The following is a 21350-nucleotide window of genomic DNA, read 5'->3' as shown; positions in this document are numbered from 1 at the left end:
ACTGTAGACTTTGTCAGTTTGAAACAGTCTGGCCATTCTCTATTGACCTCTCTTATCAACAAGGTGTTTCCATCCACAGAACTGCCGCTCACTGGATGTTTTTGGTTTTTGGCACCATTATGGATAAAGTCTAGAAAATGCTGATTGTGAAAATCCCAGAAATACTCAAACCAGCCCGTCTGGCACCAAAAATCATCCATGCGATTATCAAATGATCCAATCATGTGGCAGCAGTGCAGTGCATAAAATCATGTAGATACAGATCAGGAGCTTCAGTTAATCTTCACATCAACCATCAGAATTGGGAAAAAAAAATGTCTCAGTTATTAATACCATGACATGTTTGTTGGTGCTAGGTGGGCTGGTTTGGGTATTTCTGTTACTGCTGATCTCCTGGGATTTTTCACACTCAACAGTCTCTAGAATATACTAATGGTGCCAAAAACAAACAAAAAAAAACATCCAGTGAGCGGCAGTTCTGCAGACAAAAACACCTTGTTGATGAGAGAGGTCAACAGAGAATGGCCAGACTGGTTCAAACTGACAAAGTCGACGGTAACCACTCTGAACAATTGTGTTGAGACAGATATATATAGTACTGTGCAAATGTTTTAGGCACATAAGATGTTACGCAAAAGCATTTGTCTTAAGATGGTTATTTATATCTTCGGATTTAGTGTGTCAATAGGAAATATAAATGTTAGACTCCCAATCATTAATTTTTGCAAATAGAAAGATATTGAAGAAGAGGGTGCTCTGCAACAGATTGCATGGCCCCACAGAGACCCCACTGAACATCGAGTAAGTCTGAGATTACATGAAGAGACAAAAGCAACTGAGACAGCCGAAATAGATAGAAGAAATGTGGTGAATTCTCCAAGAAGCTTGAAACATCCTATCTGCCAACAACAACAAAAAACTGTGTCCAGGTGTATCTAGTAGAATTGCTGCTGTTTTGAAGGCAAAGCTGGTCACACCAAATATTAATTTAGCTTTTTGTTTACTGGATTTTGTATGATATTAATTGATAAATTAAAACTATTTATGTCATTATTTTTGAAGACATCCTCACTATGCAACATTTTTTGCACAGTACTGTATATATATATATATATATATATATATATATATATATATATATATATATATATATATATATATATATATATATATTTAGACATCGTGTCATTAAATGCAGTGTTAAAGACTGTGTGCCACATATTCTAATTCCTTTTTATTCCTATTCCTAATTCCTATTTATTTATCTATTTTAAATACAACATTGCATTACTGTTGTTGTTACTTCTAAAAACCATTCAATATAATTTTGGATCCATTCACAATATTCGATTAATGAACTATTATTTTGAATGAGGAGAGGATTTAAATGCAAGTGCATTTGATCGAGCTTCAAGGAAAAAGAAAGATAAAATAACACTTTACAAAAATTAGCCTCCACAAAAATATCACTGAACAATTCAGTACAATTCACTGCCCGTTTAATATATATAGAGAGAGACACACTGTAAAATCTAATTAGTTGACCTTACTTAGAATTTAGCTCAAGTAAACTAAACATATTTTTTAAGTAACGTTGACTAATTACAAGTAAACTTAACTCTTAACTCATTTGTGATTAAAGTACGTTTTGATTTTTTATAACATGTATTAAATAGTATAAGAAAAATTATGACTCTATTAGCCATATGTACATTAGACTATGCAGTACTTCTTAGTGCATATAAATCTGCACTTTTGTAAAATACAATTGAGTAAAGAAAATTGAGTTTAACTTAACAGACTCCAAGTTCACCAGAGGTAACCACCCTCATGGTGACTTCACAAAAATCTAAATGATCAAGCAGCTACAAAAATACATCAATAGTCTATATTTATATAGACTATTTATATATATATATTTAAAATAAAAAAATCATACATTTTCTACATAAGTTCCCTTGTTTTGACCAAATCTAAATAATTTATTCAAGAGCCATGTATTATGGGTCATATTTTGAACTTGATCATTTTTAGTTTGTAGTACACATTTTTATATATTAAATTAAGTACTTTTACTTTTTAGTAAAGCCACATTTTAAAGAATGTAAATATTTGAGTTATGAATTCAAAATGTGACATTTCAAGTACTGTTTTATAGGACCACTTAAATGTTTTTAATAATGACAACTTTTTTAGAGGATTTAGAGTGTAACGGTAACTTAATTAAAACTAGTAAGAATATTACAAACTTAAGTTTAAGTTGAGTAAACTATATATTTTTACAATTTGAGATTACTATTTACAGTGTGAATATACATATACATTATATGTATCATATATATATATAAGATGTTTATATGATGTTTAGAACCGTTTATGAGACCTATGAAATATGCCAGCACGTGTCGAGTACCTATCGGAAGAGGATAAATCAAGATTCATGATATCGCGCATCGATGAAATCAGCAATGCAGCACGGGTCGTAAAGTTTGATGTGTTTGTTTACGTTTCACATACATGTGTGCCAAACTGGTATTTATGACTGCCTGATAAACTCCAGCAAATCTATTGTGCGTCTGCTTTATTTAACAGAGAATGAGTGCGTGAAAATGACCCGATGTTGGATTAAAAAAATTTAAAAATCGATAGTAGGCCTATAACGTGATTCCCTATAATCATTTAGCTTATCTGAAAATAAAAAGAATAATAATTGAAAAAAAAAATATCTGGTAAAAGCTAAAAGCCCACCAGGGGGCGTCGTGTAAAGGGAAGGTGAATATTGGCCTGTTTCTTTTGAAGAGGACTGAACTTCGAGTATTGTCATTTAGTACATTGTTGTAAAGTAATGCAATGTAATAAATATAGAATTATAATACAATTATAATAGAATATAAAAAAACGAATAATAATAATATCCAAATGACATAATAAAATAATAACATATCTCTGTTCTAAATTGAGCGTGTTGACTGTAGGCCTAAAGGACAAAAACAGGGAATTTAAAGTTTGACTATTAGGTTCAAGCCAAATAGTCTTTTTATTCGATTTGGAAAATGTAATCGTTTGTAGATAAAGTCATATTATTTTGTAAGATAGGCACGAGACATCCCTCTTGATTACTAGAAAGAAATCACAATATAATGGCAAAATTGTGCACTTGAGTTAATAAAGCTGACTGATTATGTTGAAATATTTTAAGCTAGCTTATTCTAACTTAGACTAAATAATAACAACAAATAGTTCTAAATAAAGAAATAACAAAAAGCCTTAAATATGGACAGTAACTAATAAAATCAACACAAGGACGGGCTTTGTTAAAACTTTCCCAAAGATATTCGATAGGTCTAGATGAATCATAATAATATTTTTTAATGCTATAAAATACCATTATTGACATGTTAAAATGCATTCATTATTCTAACCTTTGCTCTGTGCGTTGTCATATTTCGTTTGCATGTAAAAATGCATTTACATAATTTTATTTATTTATATTTTGGGGGGTTAATGCGTGTTTTTGGTCATTTTTCTGCTCTTTATGCGCAATGAACCAGCTGTTTCGTTGGTCTCGGCCTGTTTACATTTATTATTCACAATTATTATGAAATAGTCAAAACGTTTAATCATCACCTTCTAAATACTTAAATACTTTTAAAGTAGCCCTAATGCGCCTGGATGTAAAGTGGCCCACACATTATGCAATGCAGGATTTAAAGCAAATTCGTGTAAATAGAAAGTTCAAAGCTTCAAATGTTAAACGGTAGGACTGCCGCCGCCAACAGTTACACATCTGTAAGTTATTTAAAATAATGTAACGTTTTTCATATACAAAAAGCTGAAGTCATTTTTTCCAACTATAAAAACTTAAAAAAGCAGTATAAGTGTTTGTGTTGGCTAAATATGCTTTTAGACTGCAGCCATGCATTGTTGTATCAAAAATAATCACTCCAAAGTAAATGCTCATCTTGTGACAACAACAGGAGGGTTTTTGCTGTTGTACTTTGGAATCATTCATATTATGTCAGTCATCATGATAATGATTTGGTTCAGTGGTTACTGATAGAATATGCATTACCAGTCCAGCCTAAATCTTCCAAATTTAAATATAGCCTTTCACTCATCAAGATCCTTACTCAAATCCAGGACCAAGCCAAAACCTTTTTATGATTATTATTACATGTCTCCGCACTCAGTGGAAAATATATGGCAAATTGCACAATTTAGATAATATTTTCCATTTTTGGACAGATAAATGATACCTTCATAAGCTGACAAATCATCTAGTAGAAAGACATTTAACTGAAAAACAGCTCCTCTGGTCATTTTAAATATGTGAAAGCATTCAAACACTGCTGTAAGACTATAAAACCTCAAAGAGACAGAAATGTCAAATGCTTGTATTGGTAAATACAGAGATAAAAAAAAAAAAGTTCTTTAGTAGTGATGTTTCATTTCTTGTATAAAATACTCATGTGCCCAAAAACACCTTTTTAGAACTATTAATATTAAGAATGCAAGCAACAATGTTTGCCAAGAGCAAATCTCCATTCAACTAAAACTAAAAACAGACACACCAAAGACATCTGAACAGTGGGTGTACAGACTAGCACACACACACTTTCATTTGTTTCCCAATGAAAGCGTCAGACCACCTGGGCCTTGTATCGAAACTTCATCAATCTCCAGAAATGGAATCCAGTGGAGAGAAAAATCAAATTCTCATTTGCAAGATGGGTAAGCGGGAGAGAAGCGAGAGAGAGAGAGAGAGAGAGAGAGAGAGAGAGAGAGAGAGAGAGAGAGAGAGTGTTGCAGGTACCTGGGAAAGCTAACCTCTAGCTGAACCCACAGCATTGAATCATTTTGCCATTTGTCTGAGATACTGACAGGCTGCAAAGAAGATTAGACACTCAATGTTGACTTCCTACTCTGCTTGTTTCTTACATTGTAAATCATGAAATACCTCCTATTCTCACCCACAGTAACTTTTACAAAGCCTTTAAATATAATATTCAACATAGATGCCATTTTTCTTTGATGTATATTAAGAGAAAATGCATGATGAATACAGTGATTTATGCTCTGTTGACTCATCATTGCACAATTAATAGGGTGACTGACACTGATATGACTTTAACTGTTGAAAATCTCTTCACAATTGTCAGTTCACTGGGCAGGAGGAAAAGTGAGAGTGTGTTTGGGGAAAACAGTGAAATTACAAATGGAGAGTGAGGGAGAAGCGAGATAGAGAGAGAGCAAATATCAGCATCTGCAGCATCATTATAGCGTTCTGAGAGAGTGGAGTGAACTTATGAACCCCTATTGCAGAAGCAGTGATGCACTAAGGATGCTTGGGTCTAATATTGTGTCTATTTCAAGTAATTAATGCGGAGGGAGTCAGGGGGTGGGAAAACGACAGGGCAGAGGAAGAAAGGGAAAAGATGGTGTCATCTTCACCAGAGACATTTAACATGCCATGTGAAGCCTGCCGATGCCTTACTTTACTTTTATTAACTGCAAAAAAGAACATAGGAATATTAATTGTGGTTGGGGGAAATTCATGGATGATAACCAGAATGAATGGATGCATTTTTTATGGTTGAATTAAAAAAAAACTGTAATTAATTAATGAAGCAGATCTAGAAATTTGGTTTTCAAAAACGATAATAAAGTCCCAGCCATGGAAACTTTATTTGAGCTGTGCTGTTGCTACGGCAACAGAGGTCAATAATGTAGACACAGTTGCCCTAGACAGAGTTCAGACAGGTCATGAAATGGCCAGAACAAGACCTGGGGGTCAAAAGTTTACTGTAGGGTCCTCAAAACTTGGGCACTCACAGCAAAAGGCCTTATGCTTAAGAGATGGAGTTAAGAGGCTACCAGCAGACAACCATTCCTATCTTAACTGTAAAAAAAATAAAAGTAAAAATGCTACAGTAAAAACTGATAATTGTTTAAGAGGTAGTTACTTTACCATATACTGCATATATATGTGTGTGTGTGTGTGTGTGTGTGTGTGTGTGTGTGTGTGTGTGTGTGTGTGTGTGTGTGTGTGTGTGTGTGTGTGTGTGTGTGTGTGTGTGTAATAACTATGTTATATTTTAGCATCTTCAAAGTAGTCACTCTTTGCCTAGAATTTGCAGACATGTACTCTTGACATTTTCTCAACCAACTTCATGAGGCACCCTGGGATGCTTTTTAAACAGTATTGAAGGAGTTCCCATCTATGTTGGGCACTTATTGGCTGCTTTTCTTTATTATTTGGTCCAAGTCATCAATTTCCAAAATGTTTTTTTTTTTTTAATTATTATTATTAAATTGTAGTTTTATAATGAAATAAATTAAAATGGTGGCACTAATTTCAAACATTTAAGCACACCTTCAGATCAAAAGATTTTTAAGATGAGCAACATTTCAAGTTTCAAATCTTTTGACCGCTAGTATACATATTGCAGTATATGGTAAAGTAAAAACTTGAGAAAGCAGCAATGTGAAAGACCGGTAGATTGCATGCCATGACGCATGTAAGCTGTGATTGGAAATCAGGGTTATTCCACCATATATTGATTTCTGAACTCTTCCTAAGTTAAAACATTGGTGTTGTGTTGTTTAAACGTGAAGATGAACTTGTTTTATTTGCATTATTTGAAGTCTTAAAACACTTTTTTATATATATATATATATTGAACAGTTGTCATTTTCTAAATGACAATATTGTTATTTGAAATTTGGGAAAAAATGTTGTCAGTACTTTATAGAATAAAACAAAAAAAATTCACCACATACCTATAAATAGTAAATCCAGAGAAATTGATAATTTTGCAGTGATCCCTTAATTATTTCCAGAGCTGTATATATACACAGGCAGCCAAATGTTTGGAATAATATACAGCTTTTTTTGTTTCAGAAGGCAGTTGAAAGCTTAACATTGTATTTGTGTTTGTTTTTGAGTTGCCACAGTATACAATAGACTGGCATGTCTTTAGGTCAACATTAGTTCAAAAAGGCAAAAAAACAAAACATCTTTCTCTAGAAACTCGTCAGTCAATCATTGTTTTGAGGAATGAAGCTATACAATGCTTGAAATTGCCAAAAAACTGAAGATTTCATACAGAGTTGTACACTACAGTCTTCAAAGACAAAGGACAACTGGCTCTAACAAGGACAGAAAGAGATGTGGAAGGCCAGATGTACAACTAAACAAGAGGATAAGTACATCAGAGTCTCTAGTTTGAGAAATAGACACCTCACATATCCTCAGCTGACAGCTTCATTTAATTCAACCCGCTCAACACCAGTTTCATGTACAACAGTAAAGAAAAGACTTAATGGTGCAGGCCTTATGGGAAGAATTGCAAAGAAAACCACTTTTGAAACAGGAAAACAAACAGAAAAGGTTTGAGTGGGCAAAGAAACACAGACATTGGACAACAGATAATTGGAGAAGCATGTTATGGATCTTAACCACATTGAGCTTTTGAAAATAAAACTCAGATAAAAAGCAGATAAAGGCAGCATAAAAGTAATCCATAAGACTCCAGTGGTTAAATTCATGTCTTCAAAAATGATATGATAAGTGTGGTTGAGAAACCGATCAATATTTACTATATATAGTTTCCTCCCTGCCCAGTAGGTGGCAATATGTATGAAGAATGTAAATCACCAAAAACAAAAGAAGAAGAAGAAGAATGTGAAAGTGTGTTTATAGTATAAAATAAAATGACCTAAATACTGATCGGTTTCTCACCCACACTTATATCACTTCTGAAGATTTGGATTTAACCACTGGAGCCTTATGGATTACTTTTATACTGCATTTATGTGATTAGGAGCTTCAAAATTTTGGTCATCATTCACAATTCTGTGTTTGTGTTCCGCAGAATAAAGAAAGTCATAAACATCTGGGATGCCATGAGGGCATGAAAGTAAATGTGAACTGTTCCTTTAATTTATATTATGATTAACAAGACATTACATGTACACTACTACTGTTAAAATGATAACTATAATCGAGTGTTCCCAGAACTGCATGTGTGACCCATCACATGTAATTGTTTTCTTTAAAAAGTATGTTTTTTTATATTTTTGTTATCAATTATGTACATATATATGTGTTTTACCCAGATTGAGTAAAAATTGGGAAATTTTAATGATCATGTGACTTTCTATTTCTCCACCTGTGTTATTACGGTGATTGTCGGTATCTATTGCAGTCACATGATCTCCCTCTGTTTGTCCACATGCCACTGCATGTTTTATATTGCATTCTCAAGCATGAGTTCTAGAAGAACAGAAGAAGACAAAGACAAAGAGATGAAAGAATAGAGTGAGGCTGCAGGACAGAGCACTGTTGAAAATATTGACAAAAACCATGATGATGATGATGAAGATGACACAATAGATTTGCATGTTAGGCTGGTCACATTAGTTTTTTGAGTGGCCGCTTAATTGCCAGGCTAAAATGTCTTTTTCATCGATGCAAGCTCTTTTTAGACTCTCCAGAGATTAATTACAGTACACCAATCCATTTTCTAACCAACACAACCATTAATTTAGAGCCTGTAAGATCTTGGAAAAAATCAAATTTACATCTTGATGATCTAATTTGTGATAAAGAAACAACTTAACTCTGAATCCTTGGCTTCACTCTGATTGGCTTCTCAAGCCTTGTCTGTAGAGCTGTGGTGGAGTAAGATAACAGGAGCGAGAGGGACTTTTGTTTCTGAACATAAATCAAGTCAGGGAACACAAAGAGCCCAGAGCATGTGCAGCCTTTGATAGCCCATACATTGATATAGCCTCTTAAACATACAAACTCCTGTCAGACTGACAAACCATATACCTTTTCTGCTATATTTTTTATTATTGAAATGATCGGTGGATCTGACGTCTTGCATTTGTAAATCACTGCAACATAAAATTCTCTTTTTATAATTTCAATAATTACCCCAGGCATAAACATCTACCTCTTAGGCAATTCATAGCAATTCAATCTTTAGCATTTCCTAAACTTGACCTGGCAAAATATCCATCCCACTCTGAGGCTCCTCCTGCCCTGGGCTTCCCATCCTCGGCTGCAAGGCTGCTGTCATCCAGACAAGGCTGCAGGCACGGTGGGGTCAACCATGCGGTCTGCGGGTGAAACTCAGTTCACATTACCATACAGACATGGGCCCTGACAATAGAGCGCCCATCTGTTCCTGTCAGCTATAACAAATCTGGTGTCAAACCTCCCTCTGGAGATGGGGAGGCAGCCCTGGCTAAATGAAATAACACTGACTCCTCCCACCAACGAGTCAGCAGCTCCCACGTCCTCCACTCAGGTTAGAGCACAAGCAGACACAGTCAATTTCCCTTCCTCACACAAGCAAGCATGTGACATCACAGAGCGAGTAAAGGAGGAAGAATTGAATGCCTGAACTATATTTACCCTCCATTACGATGGGGTAAATTTGAAAATATCAGCATGCAAGAACACCAGCTCATTCACATCACATATGCATTTGCTTTTTGTCATTCACTTGAGTTGAAAAGAGAAAAAAATCTAAAAGGCTCCCAGCGTGGAGTGTCCTTATTGAATAAAAAGCAAGTGAGAAAATAAAGTAAATCTGAATTTTAAATTGCAGAAAAGGGAGCACATATGGACCTTAATCTTCATAAATATATTAATCTCTCTTGTTCTAATTTAATGTGCTCTAAAATGCTTTTCCGTTCAGATATCAAATGTCCTCTCATAGGGTTTGATGTGAGATTTCCAATCGGTGAACTAAACATGAACCCTGAACTGCACTTGCCCTGGTTGGTCATTATCTTTATTAAAAGAGGGACATGATGCATATCTTCTTTGAGTTACTCCTCTCTGACTTAAATGCCTTTTGCGGTAGCACCGAATCAAAGGAACACATACAGGTTTGACCCCCTATTTTCTTAAATTACAAAAATGGGATGATAGAGAATACATTTTTACCCAGGTGGTGAGCAGTTTTGTGTCAGTGGACAAAAAAAAAGATTCAAAATAAGAACAACAGAATTTGTGGTAACACTTTTCAAAAAGGTTTCATTTGTTAACATTAGTTAAAAACATCAGTTTTAAATCAAATCAAAAGTTGTATTATTTAACATTTGTTAATGAACTATGAACTAACAATGAACTAACAATGAACATTATATTTTTATTAACTAACAAATACAAAGATTTAAAAAGGATGAAACAAATATATTGTAAAATGTTTGTTCATGATACCTAATGCATTAACTAATGTTAACAAATGAAACCTTATTGTAAAGTGCAACTGAATTTTTCAGTCACTGTCTTTCTTTAATAAATGTGTAGCTCTTAATCTCACTTTCTTTATCTCATCATTTTTTTTTCCCCGATCAATTTTCAAATCTGTTAGAACTGAAACTGAAGAAAAGACATGGATGTGTACAAATGGGTCCTAAATAGTCTTTGCTTTTTATTGGATTACAGTAGCATCTCAGAGTGGTCACTAGAGATCAATGCTATTGAATCGAATGCCCCATTATTTCTTTTCTTTTCTTTTTACTCCTTTCTGCAAAGCTGCATTCTTTTGATCCTTCTCATAAAATGGTTAGTTGCATGATGACTGATAAAAAACAGATAAGATGCGCCTCAGGTACAGTGTTGAGTTTCAAGACCAGCTGGTTATGGTGGAGCTGTGGATGATCAGTCACAGATCCGGCCTGAAGCAACAGCAAACTGCCCACATTAGTAAAAAATCAATCAGCACAGCTCACCAGAAAGCAAACACAATGCACGGATTTTGACTGGCCATTTTCAAACTGCAACCTGTCTAAATTTCTCTCTCTCTCTCTCTCTCTCTCTCTCTCTCTCTCTCTCTCTCTCTCTCTCTCTCTCTCTCTCTCTCTCTCTCTCCCTCTCTCTCTCTAAATTTTTTATTTCAGTCCAGTTCATGTTTTTCAATTTCTAGAATACATCAGTGGAAATGTACTTTGTGTCAGAAGGACAAGAAAGATTAAATTTGAACATCATAGTTACACATTGGCAAATAGTGCAAACATACCATAACTTAACCCCAAGGACCCACCATGCCTTAAAATAAGCACACATAACCAAAAAAGACTTGATATCCGGATGTCCTGCCACTAGAGGGAGCCTTTCATTCCCTTTCAAAGGAAGTGAAAGACCACTTTCCCATTCCCCCTTCACACACCTCCCATTGCCAGCAGAAGGGTAGTGGGAATCCACTAGAGGGTGATCTGTTACCAAACACCTCCACTGGGGTATTTCATCAACACCAATGAAATCCCCACATCCCTGGTAAGGCAGCTCTAAGGAATGTGCTAAAGATGCTTTAGAGGAGTTTCCTGTCTCAACTCATCAAGGCTTACATGCCTTAGACATATGAGTAAACACAATCCACATGTCCACACACATGCACATAGAATGGTTTGTACTCACGCTCTGGGGCGCCTTCCTCCTGGTAGTCAGAGGCCATTGACATATCATCTGAGGGGGCCGAGCGTCCCAGACTGGAGCTTTGGTTGTCATCTGAACTATCCTCATGACTGGATTCAACTGGGATTTAAATATAAGAGTTAAAACATGAATGAATGAAACAGTACATTAAAAAATACATTAAACAATGCTGTTTTCTGAAGAACTCTTGTTCTGTTCTGAATGGATGCGATCCACACAGCATCAATGATTCAATGAATTAGAATTATGCAACAACTTTTCACTTACATCTGTGGGGAAATTCTTGTGGATGTCTGTAAAACAAGAGAGGATGTGTTTTGAAAGTGTTTTGTTCTGAAAAGGGATTTCAAAGAAGAGCTTTTTATAAAGGATCAAATTAATAACCATGTATTGTTTTATTCAGCAACAATCGAAGTCTTGTTATAGTTAGATCTTTTTAGTCTATAACTTTTCAGCTTTGCAATGAATGTGGCACTACAAATTCTAAAAGATTTAAAGAGATGTTAGATCAAGTGACAGGTTGAATATCTGTGTATCTGTAACACATGCAACTGTAGAGTAATGCATTGCAGAGTTTGCAAATATCACCTTTAGCAGCTAAATTGTCATGTGACCCAGTGCTTAAAAAAATGCTTGTTCTCCTTGCAAACACCTTGTTTCAGCACAACAAACCACAAAACCACTTTAGCAGGCAAAGAACTGTAATTGTTACTCCTTGCCTCTAAAAAGAGAACAAAAGAAGAACTGTGCAATTCACTTCCTGTCTATTTAACTCTTGTATTTCATTTGTAGTTCTAATTGGAGCTCAGAGCCTCATGTTGGAAATAATTTGCTTCCATACTAAATTACCTTTTTGTTATCTTTATTGTGTAGAACATGAATTTGTGGGAAACTCCCAGCAATTATAGAAATACTCAAACCAGCCCACTTGGCACCAACAATCATGCTATTGTTGAAATCACTGAGATCACATTTTCCCCAATCTGATGGTTGATGTGAACATTAATGGAAGCTCCTGACCCATATCTGCATGATGTTATGCACTTTTCTGCTGCCACACGATTAATGATTATTAGATTATCGCATGAAGAAGGTGTACAGGTGTTCCCAATAAAGTGCTAAGTGAGTGTGTATATATAGTTCTGAAACTTGCCATGGATAAAACTTACTATGACATCTCTCACCTCTTTTGGATGACATAAAAATTTTGTAAGAGTATTTCTCTTGATTCATGAGCTGCGTCACCAAGGTTCTCATCCTGAAGTATCTCAAAGACAAACAACTCACAGTCTGAAAAAGATAGATGTAAAGTATGTTAAAATAATGATATAAGCAAATAATAATCACAAACAAAATGTCAAAAATTCTGAAATTATATTTAAGAAATACAATTGTAAAAAATTGCCACAACTTTCTTTTTGTATTCAAAATGTGGGACAAGAAACATTTGTCAGTTACCACATACAGTTTTTTTTTTCTGCAAAAGGGATGCATGTTTTTAAACATATAATGTTTAATCGTACAAATGACAAATAATCATAAAAGGAGTGTTCTCCTTTTGCAAATTACATAGATGCCAGAATGCGCAGATAACAATAGTCATCCGGTCTGTGTGTAAGAACAAAGATACCAGTCTGATGGCAGCATTCATAAAGTACCATTCTGTACAAATTAATTTCCTCTAGGGTAATCACAGCATAGATTATAATGAAAGACAACGAAGCCATGAAATCATAAAATGGTCTGTAGTCAGGGATTAAGGACATAAGCTATAAACTCTTATAAATATGACATGTTTGCAATGGATTGGAAGAACAACTGTAACTCTGTTTAAACTGTGAAAATGTATAAATTACAGGAGATACATGCTAATATATATATATATATATATATATATATATATATATATATACATGTACAAAAAAAGAAACTCCTCTCAATTACAACTGCTTTTATTTTCCGCAAAATTAACATGTGTAAATATTTGTATGAACATAAAAAGATTCAACAACTAAGACCTAAACTGAACTAGTTTCACAGGTATGTGACTAACAGAAATGTTATAATTTGCCGTTGAACAAAGAGAGGGTCAAAATTAAAAGTAACAGTCAGTATCTGGTGTGGCCACCAGCTGCATTAAGTCCTCCAGTGCATCTCCTCCTCATGGACTGCAACAGATTTGCCAGTTCTTGCTGTGAGATGTTACCCCACTCTTCCACCAAGGCACTTGCAAGTTCCCGGACATTTTTGGGGGGAATGGCCCTAGCCCTCACCCTCCGATCCAACAGGTCCCAGACGTGCTCAAAGGGATTGAGATCTGGGCTCTTCGCTGGCCATGGCTGAACACGGACATTCCTGTCTTGCAGGAAATCATGCACAGAATGAGCAGTATAGCTGGTGATATTGTCATGCTGGAGGGTCATATCAGAATGTGCCTGCAGGAAGGGTACCACATGAGGGAGGAGGATGTCTTCCCTCTAACTCATAGCGTTGAGATTGTCTGCAATGACAACAAGCTCCGTCCGATGATGCTTTGACACACCGCCCCAGACCATGACGGACCCTCCACCTCCAAATCGATCCCGCTCCAGAGTTCAGGGCTCAGTGTAATGCTCATTCCTTGGACCATCATAGTCTGAAAATCAACACTGGTGAGACAGAGCAATTTTTGACAGTCCTGTCTGGTCCAACAAAGGTTGGTTTGTGCCCATAGACAACATTTTTCTCAGTGATGTCTGGTAAGGACCTGCCTTACAACAGGCCTACAAGCCCTCAGTCCAGCCTCTCTCAGACTATTGTGGACAGCCTGAGCACTGCTGAAGGGATTGTGTGTTCCTGGTTTAACTCTGGCAGTTGTTGTTGCCATCCTGTACCTGTCCCACAGGTGTGATATTTGGATGTACTGATCCTGTGTAGGTCTTGTTACACGTGTTCTGCCACTGCATGGATGATCAGATGTCCTTCCTGTCTCCCTGTAGCGTAGTCTTAGGCATCTCACAGTACGAACATTGCAATTTATTGCCCTGGCCACATCTGCAGTCTTCATGCATCCATACAGAAAGCCAAAGGCATGATCACGAAGATGAACAGGGACCCTGGCCATCTTTCTTTTGTTGTATTTTAGAGTCAGTAGAAAGGTCTCTTTAGTGTCCTAAGTTTTTATAACTGTGACCATAGTGACCGTCTGTAAGCTGTTAGTTTCTTAATGACTGTTCCACAGGTGCATGTTCATTAATTGTTTATGGTTCATTGAACAAGCACGGAAAACATTGTTTAAACACTTTACAATAAAATCTGTAAAGTCGTTTGTATTTTTACAAAATTATCTTTAAAATACAGTTTTCTGAAAGTTTTCTCTATTTTTGCTGAGTTTCTATATATATAGTAGAATTATCATTAAAAATATACTTGATGTACTGTAGTATAAGCTATCATAAAAAAAAATTATATTCTGTATAAATCATAATTTGACACTTTTTTAAATGTCAAAATCCCTCTTATTAACGACAAACAATACAACAAATAGCCTACAGAGACCCATTGAAATATTTTATCCATAACAAAAGAGCACATAAATTAGAATCCATTTCAGTTAATAATGAATCAATGGAAAATACCTTTTAATAGTTGTCTGATGTCATCAGCTACCGTCCCCATACTTTCTGAGTAGCTAAACCTTCAACAAAATAAAAACAAAAACTAAATAAACCTAATGAAATGTGATGCCAACGATTAAAGGTCCGAGATTTATGTGATGGTCACTTGTCATCCCACAAATGCGGTCACTGTATGAAATAAAAGAGAATCGAAAGAAGCAGAAAAAGAAAGTAAGAGCTAGATATATCCACACACACATACACACCTTCAACAAGGTTACGGAGGGTAGAAGAGGAAGTGCAAAGTTTGCCACATTGTCTCTTATTGAGAAAATGAAACAAGCATGTAACTGATTCAAATAGTAATCACTGATGATACTGTAAAAGTCTGAAAATAATACTAAATACCACAAAATACTACTGAAATGTACTTTTCCTTGCATATATATATATATATATATATATATATATATATATATATATATATATATATATATATATATATATATATATTATTATTATTATTATTATTATTATTATTATTATATATTTTTTTACAATCCACATATTTATAAAAATTCCGCGTTGAAATAAAAAATATATATATGTATATATATTTTTTTCAACAATTGTAGTAACTGGCTGAGCTCTAGTTCACTGCACTTCTGTCTATATCCACACTGCAGCAAATAGCAGGTTTGCCCAACCATTGAACCACTGCAAAGTAGGCTATATCTTGACCATCGATAACATCATAATACCATCATCGGTCTAAATATAAGTAGTGTCCACAGTGCTTCCTCCTCTTTGAAAGATGTTTTATATTCTGTTGAACTGACAACTACCGCGCTGTAATCTTAGTAGAAGGCCTAGCGTCAATGTGTTCAACTGTGTCTCAAAAAGGTTTCCATATCTTTGTAAACGCAAATTTAGTTAGGGTCTGGTGAGATATTCGCATTTTAAGGTTTTACATTTCACGAGTTCACATTTTCATGTCATTCCTGATTAAAAAAAGGTAAACCTATTTGGTTTACTGTTCATGATGGAGGCACGAGGTTCTACTGCTCAAAATACCCCCTTTGGACTTCTTAATGAACTTTATATAATATAATAAAAGGATAGAAATGGAGATGGATGCAAAGAATTGTTTCAGCAGTAAGGTAAGCTCTCTTGCCTTTACTAGTGCACTTACTTACCAGGATAAGACATTGCACAGTTTACATGCATATGAAGTGCTTAAATCACATTGGAATGGCACAAACTCAGTCTGCTGTTTTTAAAGTTATTACATCAATAAGATTATTCAGACCAATTGCAATTTGTTTAGTTTATGTAGGTTTTGGATATTTCGTAATCAATCTCTTCATATAGGTGTATATTACAATAGTAGATTATAAACATTGTAGCTACAGAACCAATGTAAGTCATGCCTTAAAGACCAAATGCCATTCTAGATGTTTATATTTTCTGTGCAAAGGTTGCTGCCACAATCAAAAAGGGTGTTGTGGGTGGTTGCCAGGGCATAGATCGGTGGTTGCTAGGGTAGTCTGTGTGGTTGCTTACTGTCCCAAATTAAAAGGACCATCCCAAAGTAAATAATCTGATTTCTTGATTTAATAATTAGTGCAATCACCTCAGATGTTTCATTTTGTTGAAGGCGTGTCATATGTCCATAGTGTTAAAAGAATATTCTAAAGTTTTGTATGTAGTGTATCACACTACAATCATGTTTACACGCATATTGTTTATGTCTTTTGACTATACTTTTAAAACAGTGAGTATTTTAATGTTAAAACTTTGGCCCCCATTCACTTCCATTGTACTCTGTAACCCAGATTTTTGCATTTTTTAATGAAAAGGATGGATGAGTAAAAATACATTTTCATGGTAATCAACATTATGCCACAAATGCTTTAGATTAAGCTTAACTTGTATTGAATGCAGAACATTCCTTTAAGCTTAATCGACAGCATTTGTGGAATAATTACCACAAAAAGTCATTTAAACTTTAAAAAAAGCAAAAGTCGTGTTTATGGTGAGGCACTTACAATGGAAGAGAATGAGGCCAATTTTGGAGGGTTAAGGGAAAGGGTGTGAAGCTTATAATTTTTTAAAATAATGTGCATTAATTTGTTTGTTAAAGCTAATGTATTATATGAGCTGTGCAGTTGTTTAAATCATCATATTTACAGTCGTTTTTGGTGTTATGTTGCCTTTTTTTCTTTTTAAGAAAATGAGGGGACGATTTGAAATTATTGTTTGTGATAATGCCACAAATGCTGTTAATTAAGCTTAAATTATTCTGAACTCGGAATATTCCTTTAACATCGCAGGACTAGATACTACCCTAATAGTTGGTGTTTAATATTTTAGGGTTTTGTTCAAATCCCTAGTATAAGAAATGGTAAAAGTGATGCTTGCCTAAGCAGACACTACTAATTACATATTTACAGGAAAAAAATATGTGTACTCCAGACTAAATGAACAAATACTGAACTGTAAACAAAAAGTCAAAAATGTGGGCCTTTTATTCTTTAATTTTAATACAAATATACATTTTGGTGCTATGTTTATGATTGGAATACAGGAACAACAATAGACTGAAAACAATTCTAGAGGCAAGCTTGAAAGGACTGTCTATTGTACTACAGCTCTGCAGTCCTTCAGTTGAAATTAGTGGTCAACCAATATGGGTTTTTTAATTACCGATGCCGATATCCAGAGAGTAGGGTGACCGATAGGCCGATGCAATGCCAATATATCACACAATTTAATATAGTATGCAACAAACATTATATTTACTAATTTTCACACAATACTTTAACTTTTTAAAAAGGAATCTAAAAAATATATATATTGTATTTTAAATGGTAGATTTGATTTCTGTTTAGTCATAAAAGTTGAGTCATTTATTTGCACATGAAGAAATTGTTAATATGTTAGGAAGAAGGAATTAACCGCAAACACAGCAGTCCAGCAACCATTGATGGCATGTCCATGTTCACATTCGATCACATTCTCTCAAAAAAATACAGAATCAAACCAGTTGTACATACAGTACATATTGATTAAGACATTTACTTATAGAACACATTAAGCATTTTTACTTTGAAGCTGCACCAGAGACTATTTAGCAGAGATGGCCACTTCTATTAAAATTAATGGGAGAAATTAGATTGCCCAGCTGCAGCCAACGGTCAATGGATGTAGATAGGAAGTCCCAACTTACAGGTAAAAGAACCAATCACATTTTAGATACAGACATCTCCTGTCAATCAACTCGATAACAGGCATGTGCATTAGCCATAAAATCTGGGAAAATAGCTTTTTTTAGCATAATCTGAGCACCATTTATGATACTAGATTTTACTGGTGATTTGAAATATGTTCTTTGACCAACCATAATAGATGAGAGCTCAACGGGAAGAAAACGCTGGATTTTCGTGAGGTTCGTGAATCTACATCTGTTTAAAATAGATATCTGCATATTTGCAGATAGGCTGTATGAGATTTTGATTTATTAATATTTGCATTTATAATTATAAAAGAAAGTTTCAAGTCACAGGGAACTGTTGAGGACTGTTAGAATACATGCTTTAGAGGTAAATAAATGAGAGCTCCACAGGATGCTGGATCTGCTGACGTTGTGTGAGGTTGGTTTATTATATCTGTTTAAACTAGATATGTGCATATTAGCAGATGGTATATTATATTAGTTTTATTGATGGTTGCCTTTTTATCATTAGACAAGACAGTTAAAAGTTATAGGAAACTGTTGAAGAGAGTGAGGGAGAATGAAACAGGTGAGCACTTTAACATTATGAGCTCAAACGCGTCTGCCATGGCTCTGATATGCGGACTGTTTATATGAGCCTGTGTTACACACCGGTCTATTATTGTAGTAATACAATGTCACGTAACTACAAAACAAACCGTGACTGGTCGTTTACATGTCTCTGTCAATTCACATGCAAGCAGGTGATTTTCGGCACTTCAAGAAAAAAATCGGCAAACAGGAAAATTGATATTCTGATATTCTGACTTTTTTATTTATCGTCATCAGCCGATACATTTTCCTATTTATAGGTCGACCACTAGTTGAAATGTAAAACATTTAATTCAGACTAATTTATAGAGGTCTTGTGTTTTCTGTAATATTTCTTAGTTAGGTGTTAGCTATTCTGCACAGGTACAGAGTGGAAGAAGATCATAAAAAATAAAAAAACTGAATGGAGAAGGGGGAGTAGAATTCCAAGGAGAGGACATGACCGAATGACCCTTGCGTCACTGTCCCTGCAGCTATGGCCCCTTGTGAAGGTAGATGAGCATGGCCCCTCCACTTCAGCATGAGCACTGCCTTCTGCCTGCTGGGCACAGCCATATGAAAGGATCTTGCCTTTGTAATCTGCCTGGGATTACACCTCCCAACAATGCAGAGCTGAAAGAGCGACAAAGACCTAGTATCAAACACAGGCCTGTGCTGATGAGAGGAACCTGCTATGATCTCCTACCACCAACACTGCCATCAGCAACTCTCATCTCCCCAAGAGAGCTCTTTTAGCATGCGCCTGCTCCTTTCTTCAGTCCACTTATCAGGGAACACTGTCTTTTTTATCTCTGCATTCCTTTTCATTTGTGTTTCACTTGGGGAGGGGCAGAATTGTGTCATCTGAGAGCACCCCGCCTGCCCCAACCTAACAGAAATCATACTCACAACATAATCACACACCTCTCAAGAGACCAGGGGTCAACATAAAGACATTGGAACAATTTAGAGTTGAGTATTTTTCCATTATATCATTCAATTACTATCAACCATCTTTAAAAAAAAAATTTTAAGGAATGCACCCCAAAAAATTCAATTCTGTCCATTACCCTCATGTTGCAAACCCGTATGACTTTCTACACAAATGGAGGAATTTTAAAGGACGTCCCATTCACTGAGTTAGGGACAGTGGGCAGATATGATGACTTGTCAGGCATATTTCAAGCAGGTTTGAAATCAGTCATAGCGCCTGCAACTACAGTCGTAGCAAGTCACAGGAGTGCGCGCACACTACACGACCATCAGTCGTGCCTTCTAAGTCTTGTCGCAGACCAATCGCCAACTCCAAACATCAAAGGAGAGTATGCATGTAGTCTGCGCTTGGCTTGATACATCATATTCCTAGTCTTCTGAAGGCATATATATATAATATGTTCTTGGTGAGGAACAATCTGCAATTTATGGTATTGACTGTGAAAATCTTGACAGGGCTCTCCTTTGCTCTCTCATTAGTGAAAAGCGAAAGCAAAAACGGCACAATTTCTTGTGTAAACGTGTGAATGAGATTCATGCAAGGAAAGCCATGGAGGTATTTAAGATTTAAGTCAAATAATTTAAATTCCATCTCTTTTCTCTCCAAAAAGTATTGTATGACTTTAAAAGACTTGGAAAGTGATGCATGAGTTAAATGGACTACCTTTGTGACACTTTTGGGTTCATTTTTAAGCTTTAAAATAAGTCACCATTAACTGCCATTGTATTGAAATCAGGCAAAAGGACATCTTTTAAAATTCCTCCTATTATGTTCTGCAGAAAAAAGTCATACAGGTTTGGAACACCATGAGAATTAGTAAATGATTACTTTTTAGGTGGATATTGCTTTAAACAGTATGAAAGCACTCTGGCCTGTGCAAAAGCCACAGGCTAATTTCTGTTGCTGGTTTGACCCCTTGAACTCCGATCAGATCTTTGCTGTTAATTATGTTGCTACATGAGACAGTTCAGGTACTTACAGGTCGCACTTAAAAGATGTTTGTGTGCGTCCTTAAGAGGCTTTGTAGTAAATATTGCCAAAGGGGGAAACTGATAGTTTGCCAAAGGGATTTCCAAGGTATCTGTCTGTATCGCCACCCAAATATCCAACAAGATGAACAGAGACGATCTGTTTTCACTAAAGATCTTCAGTAGAATGCTGATGTTCTTTATTTTCTAAAACACAAATTGGATCATTGGAAATGTTACTATGGAATTTGATTGGTCTGGCACCTCTGAGTGTGAAAAAGTTATATTATAAAATGTGTAGATAAAGTCTCCGAAACATAGCCCCTCATCAAGATTGATACCTACCATGTTTTTATGACAGGCAATCTATGCATGTGCATATGCTTAAATGGCATTTTAGTCAATATTTTCCCCATGGTGCCATTAACAGAAAGAATTGCAGTTGTTTCACTGTTTTAGCTTGTATTTATTTGTTAGATATAGCATCATTTATCAAGGTTTTATGAAATTGAAATCTGGAACGCGAAACTAT

The 21350-nt window shown here is 35.3% G+C and overlaps 1 protein-coding gene across 4 annotated transcripts in view; it reads right to left on the bottom strand.

The window, feature by feature from the left end:
* Positions 1 to 21350, bottom strand: part of LOC127627064 (src kinase-associated phosphoprotein 1-like) — a 75923-nt gene that overhangs the window by 30160 nt on the left and 24413 nt on the right. For all 4 annotated transcript variants that reach the window (XM_052103283.1, XM_052103285.1, XM_052103284.1 and 1 more), the window contains 4 exons: positions 15073 to 15131; positions 12640 to 12745; positions 11723 to 11748; positions 11438 to 11554 (listed from right to left, as the gene is read on the bottom strand). In XM_052103283.1, the coding sequence (XP_051959243.1) occupies positions 11438 to 11554; positions 11723 to 11748; positions 12640 to 12745; positions 15073 to 15131 (308 nt within the window). The remainder of the gene's footprint in view (positions 1 to 11437; positions 11555 to 11722; positions 11749 to 12639; positions 12746 to 15072; positions 15132 to 21350) is intronic.

The sequence above is a fragment of the Xyrauchen texanus genome, chromosome 33, assembly GCF_025860055.1.
Source record: "Xyrauchen texanus isolate HMW12.3.18 chromosome 33, RBS_HiC_50CHRs, whole genome shotgun sequence".
NCBI lineage: Eukaryota > Metazoa > Chordata > Actinopteri > Cypriniformes > Catostomidae > Xyrauchen > Xyrauchen texanus.
The sequence above is the reverse complement of the archived record's forward strand: the minus strand, read 5'-3'. Positions and strand labels throughout refer to the sequence as shown.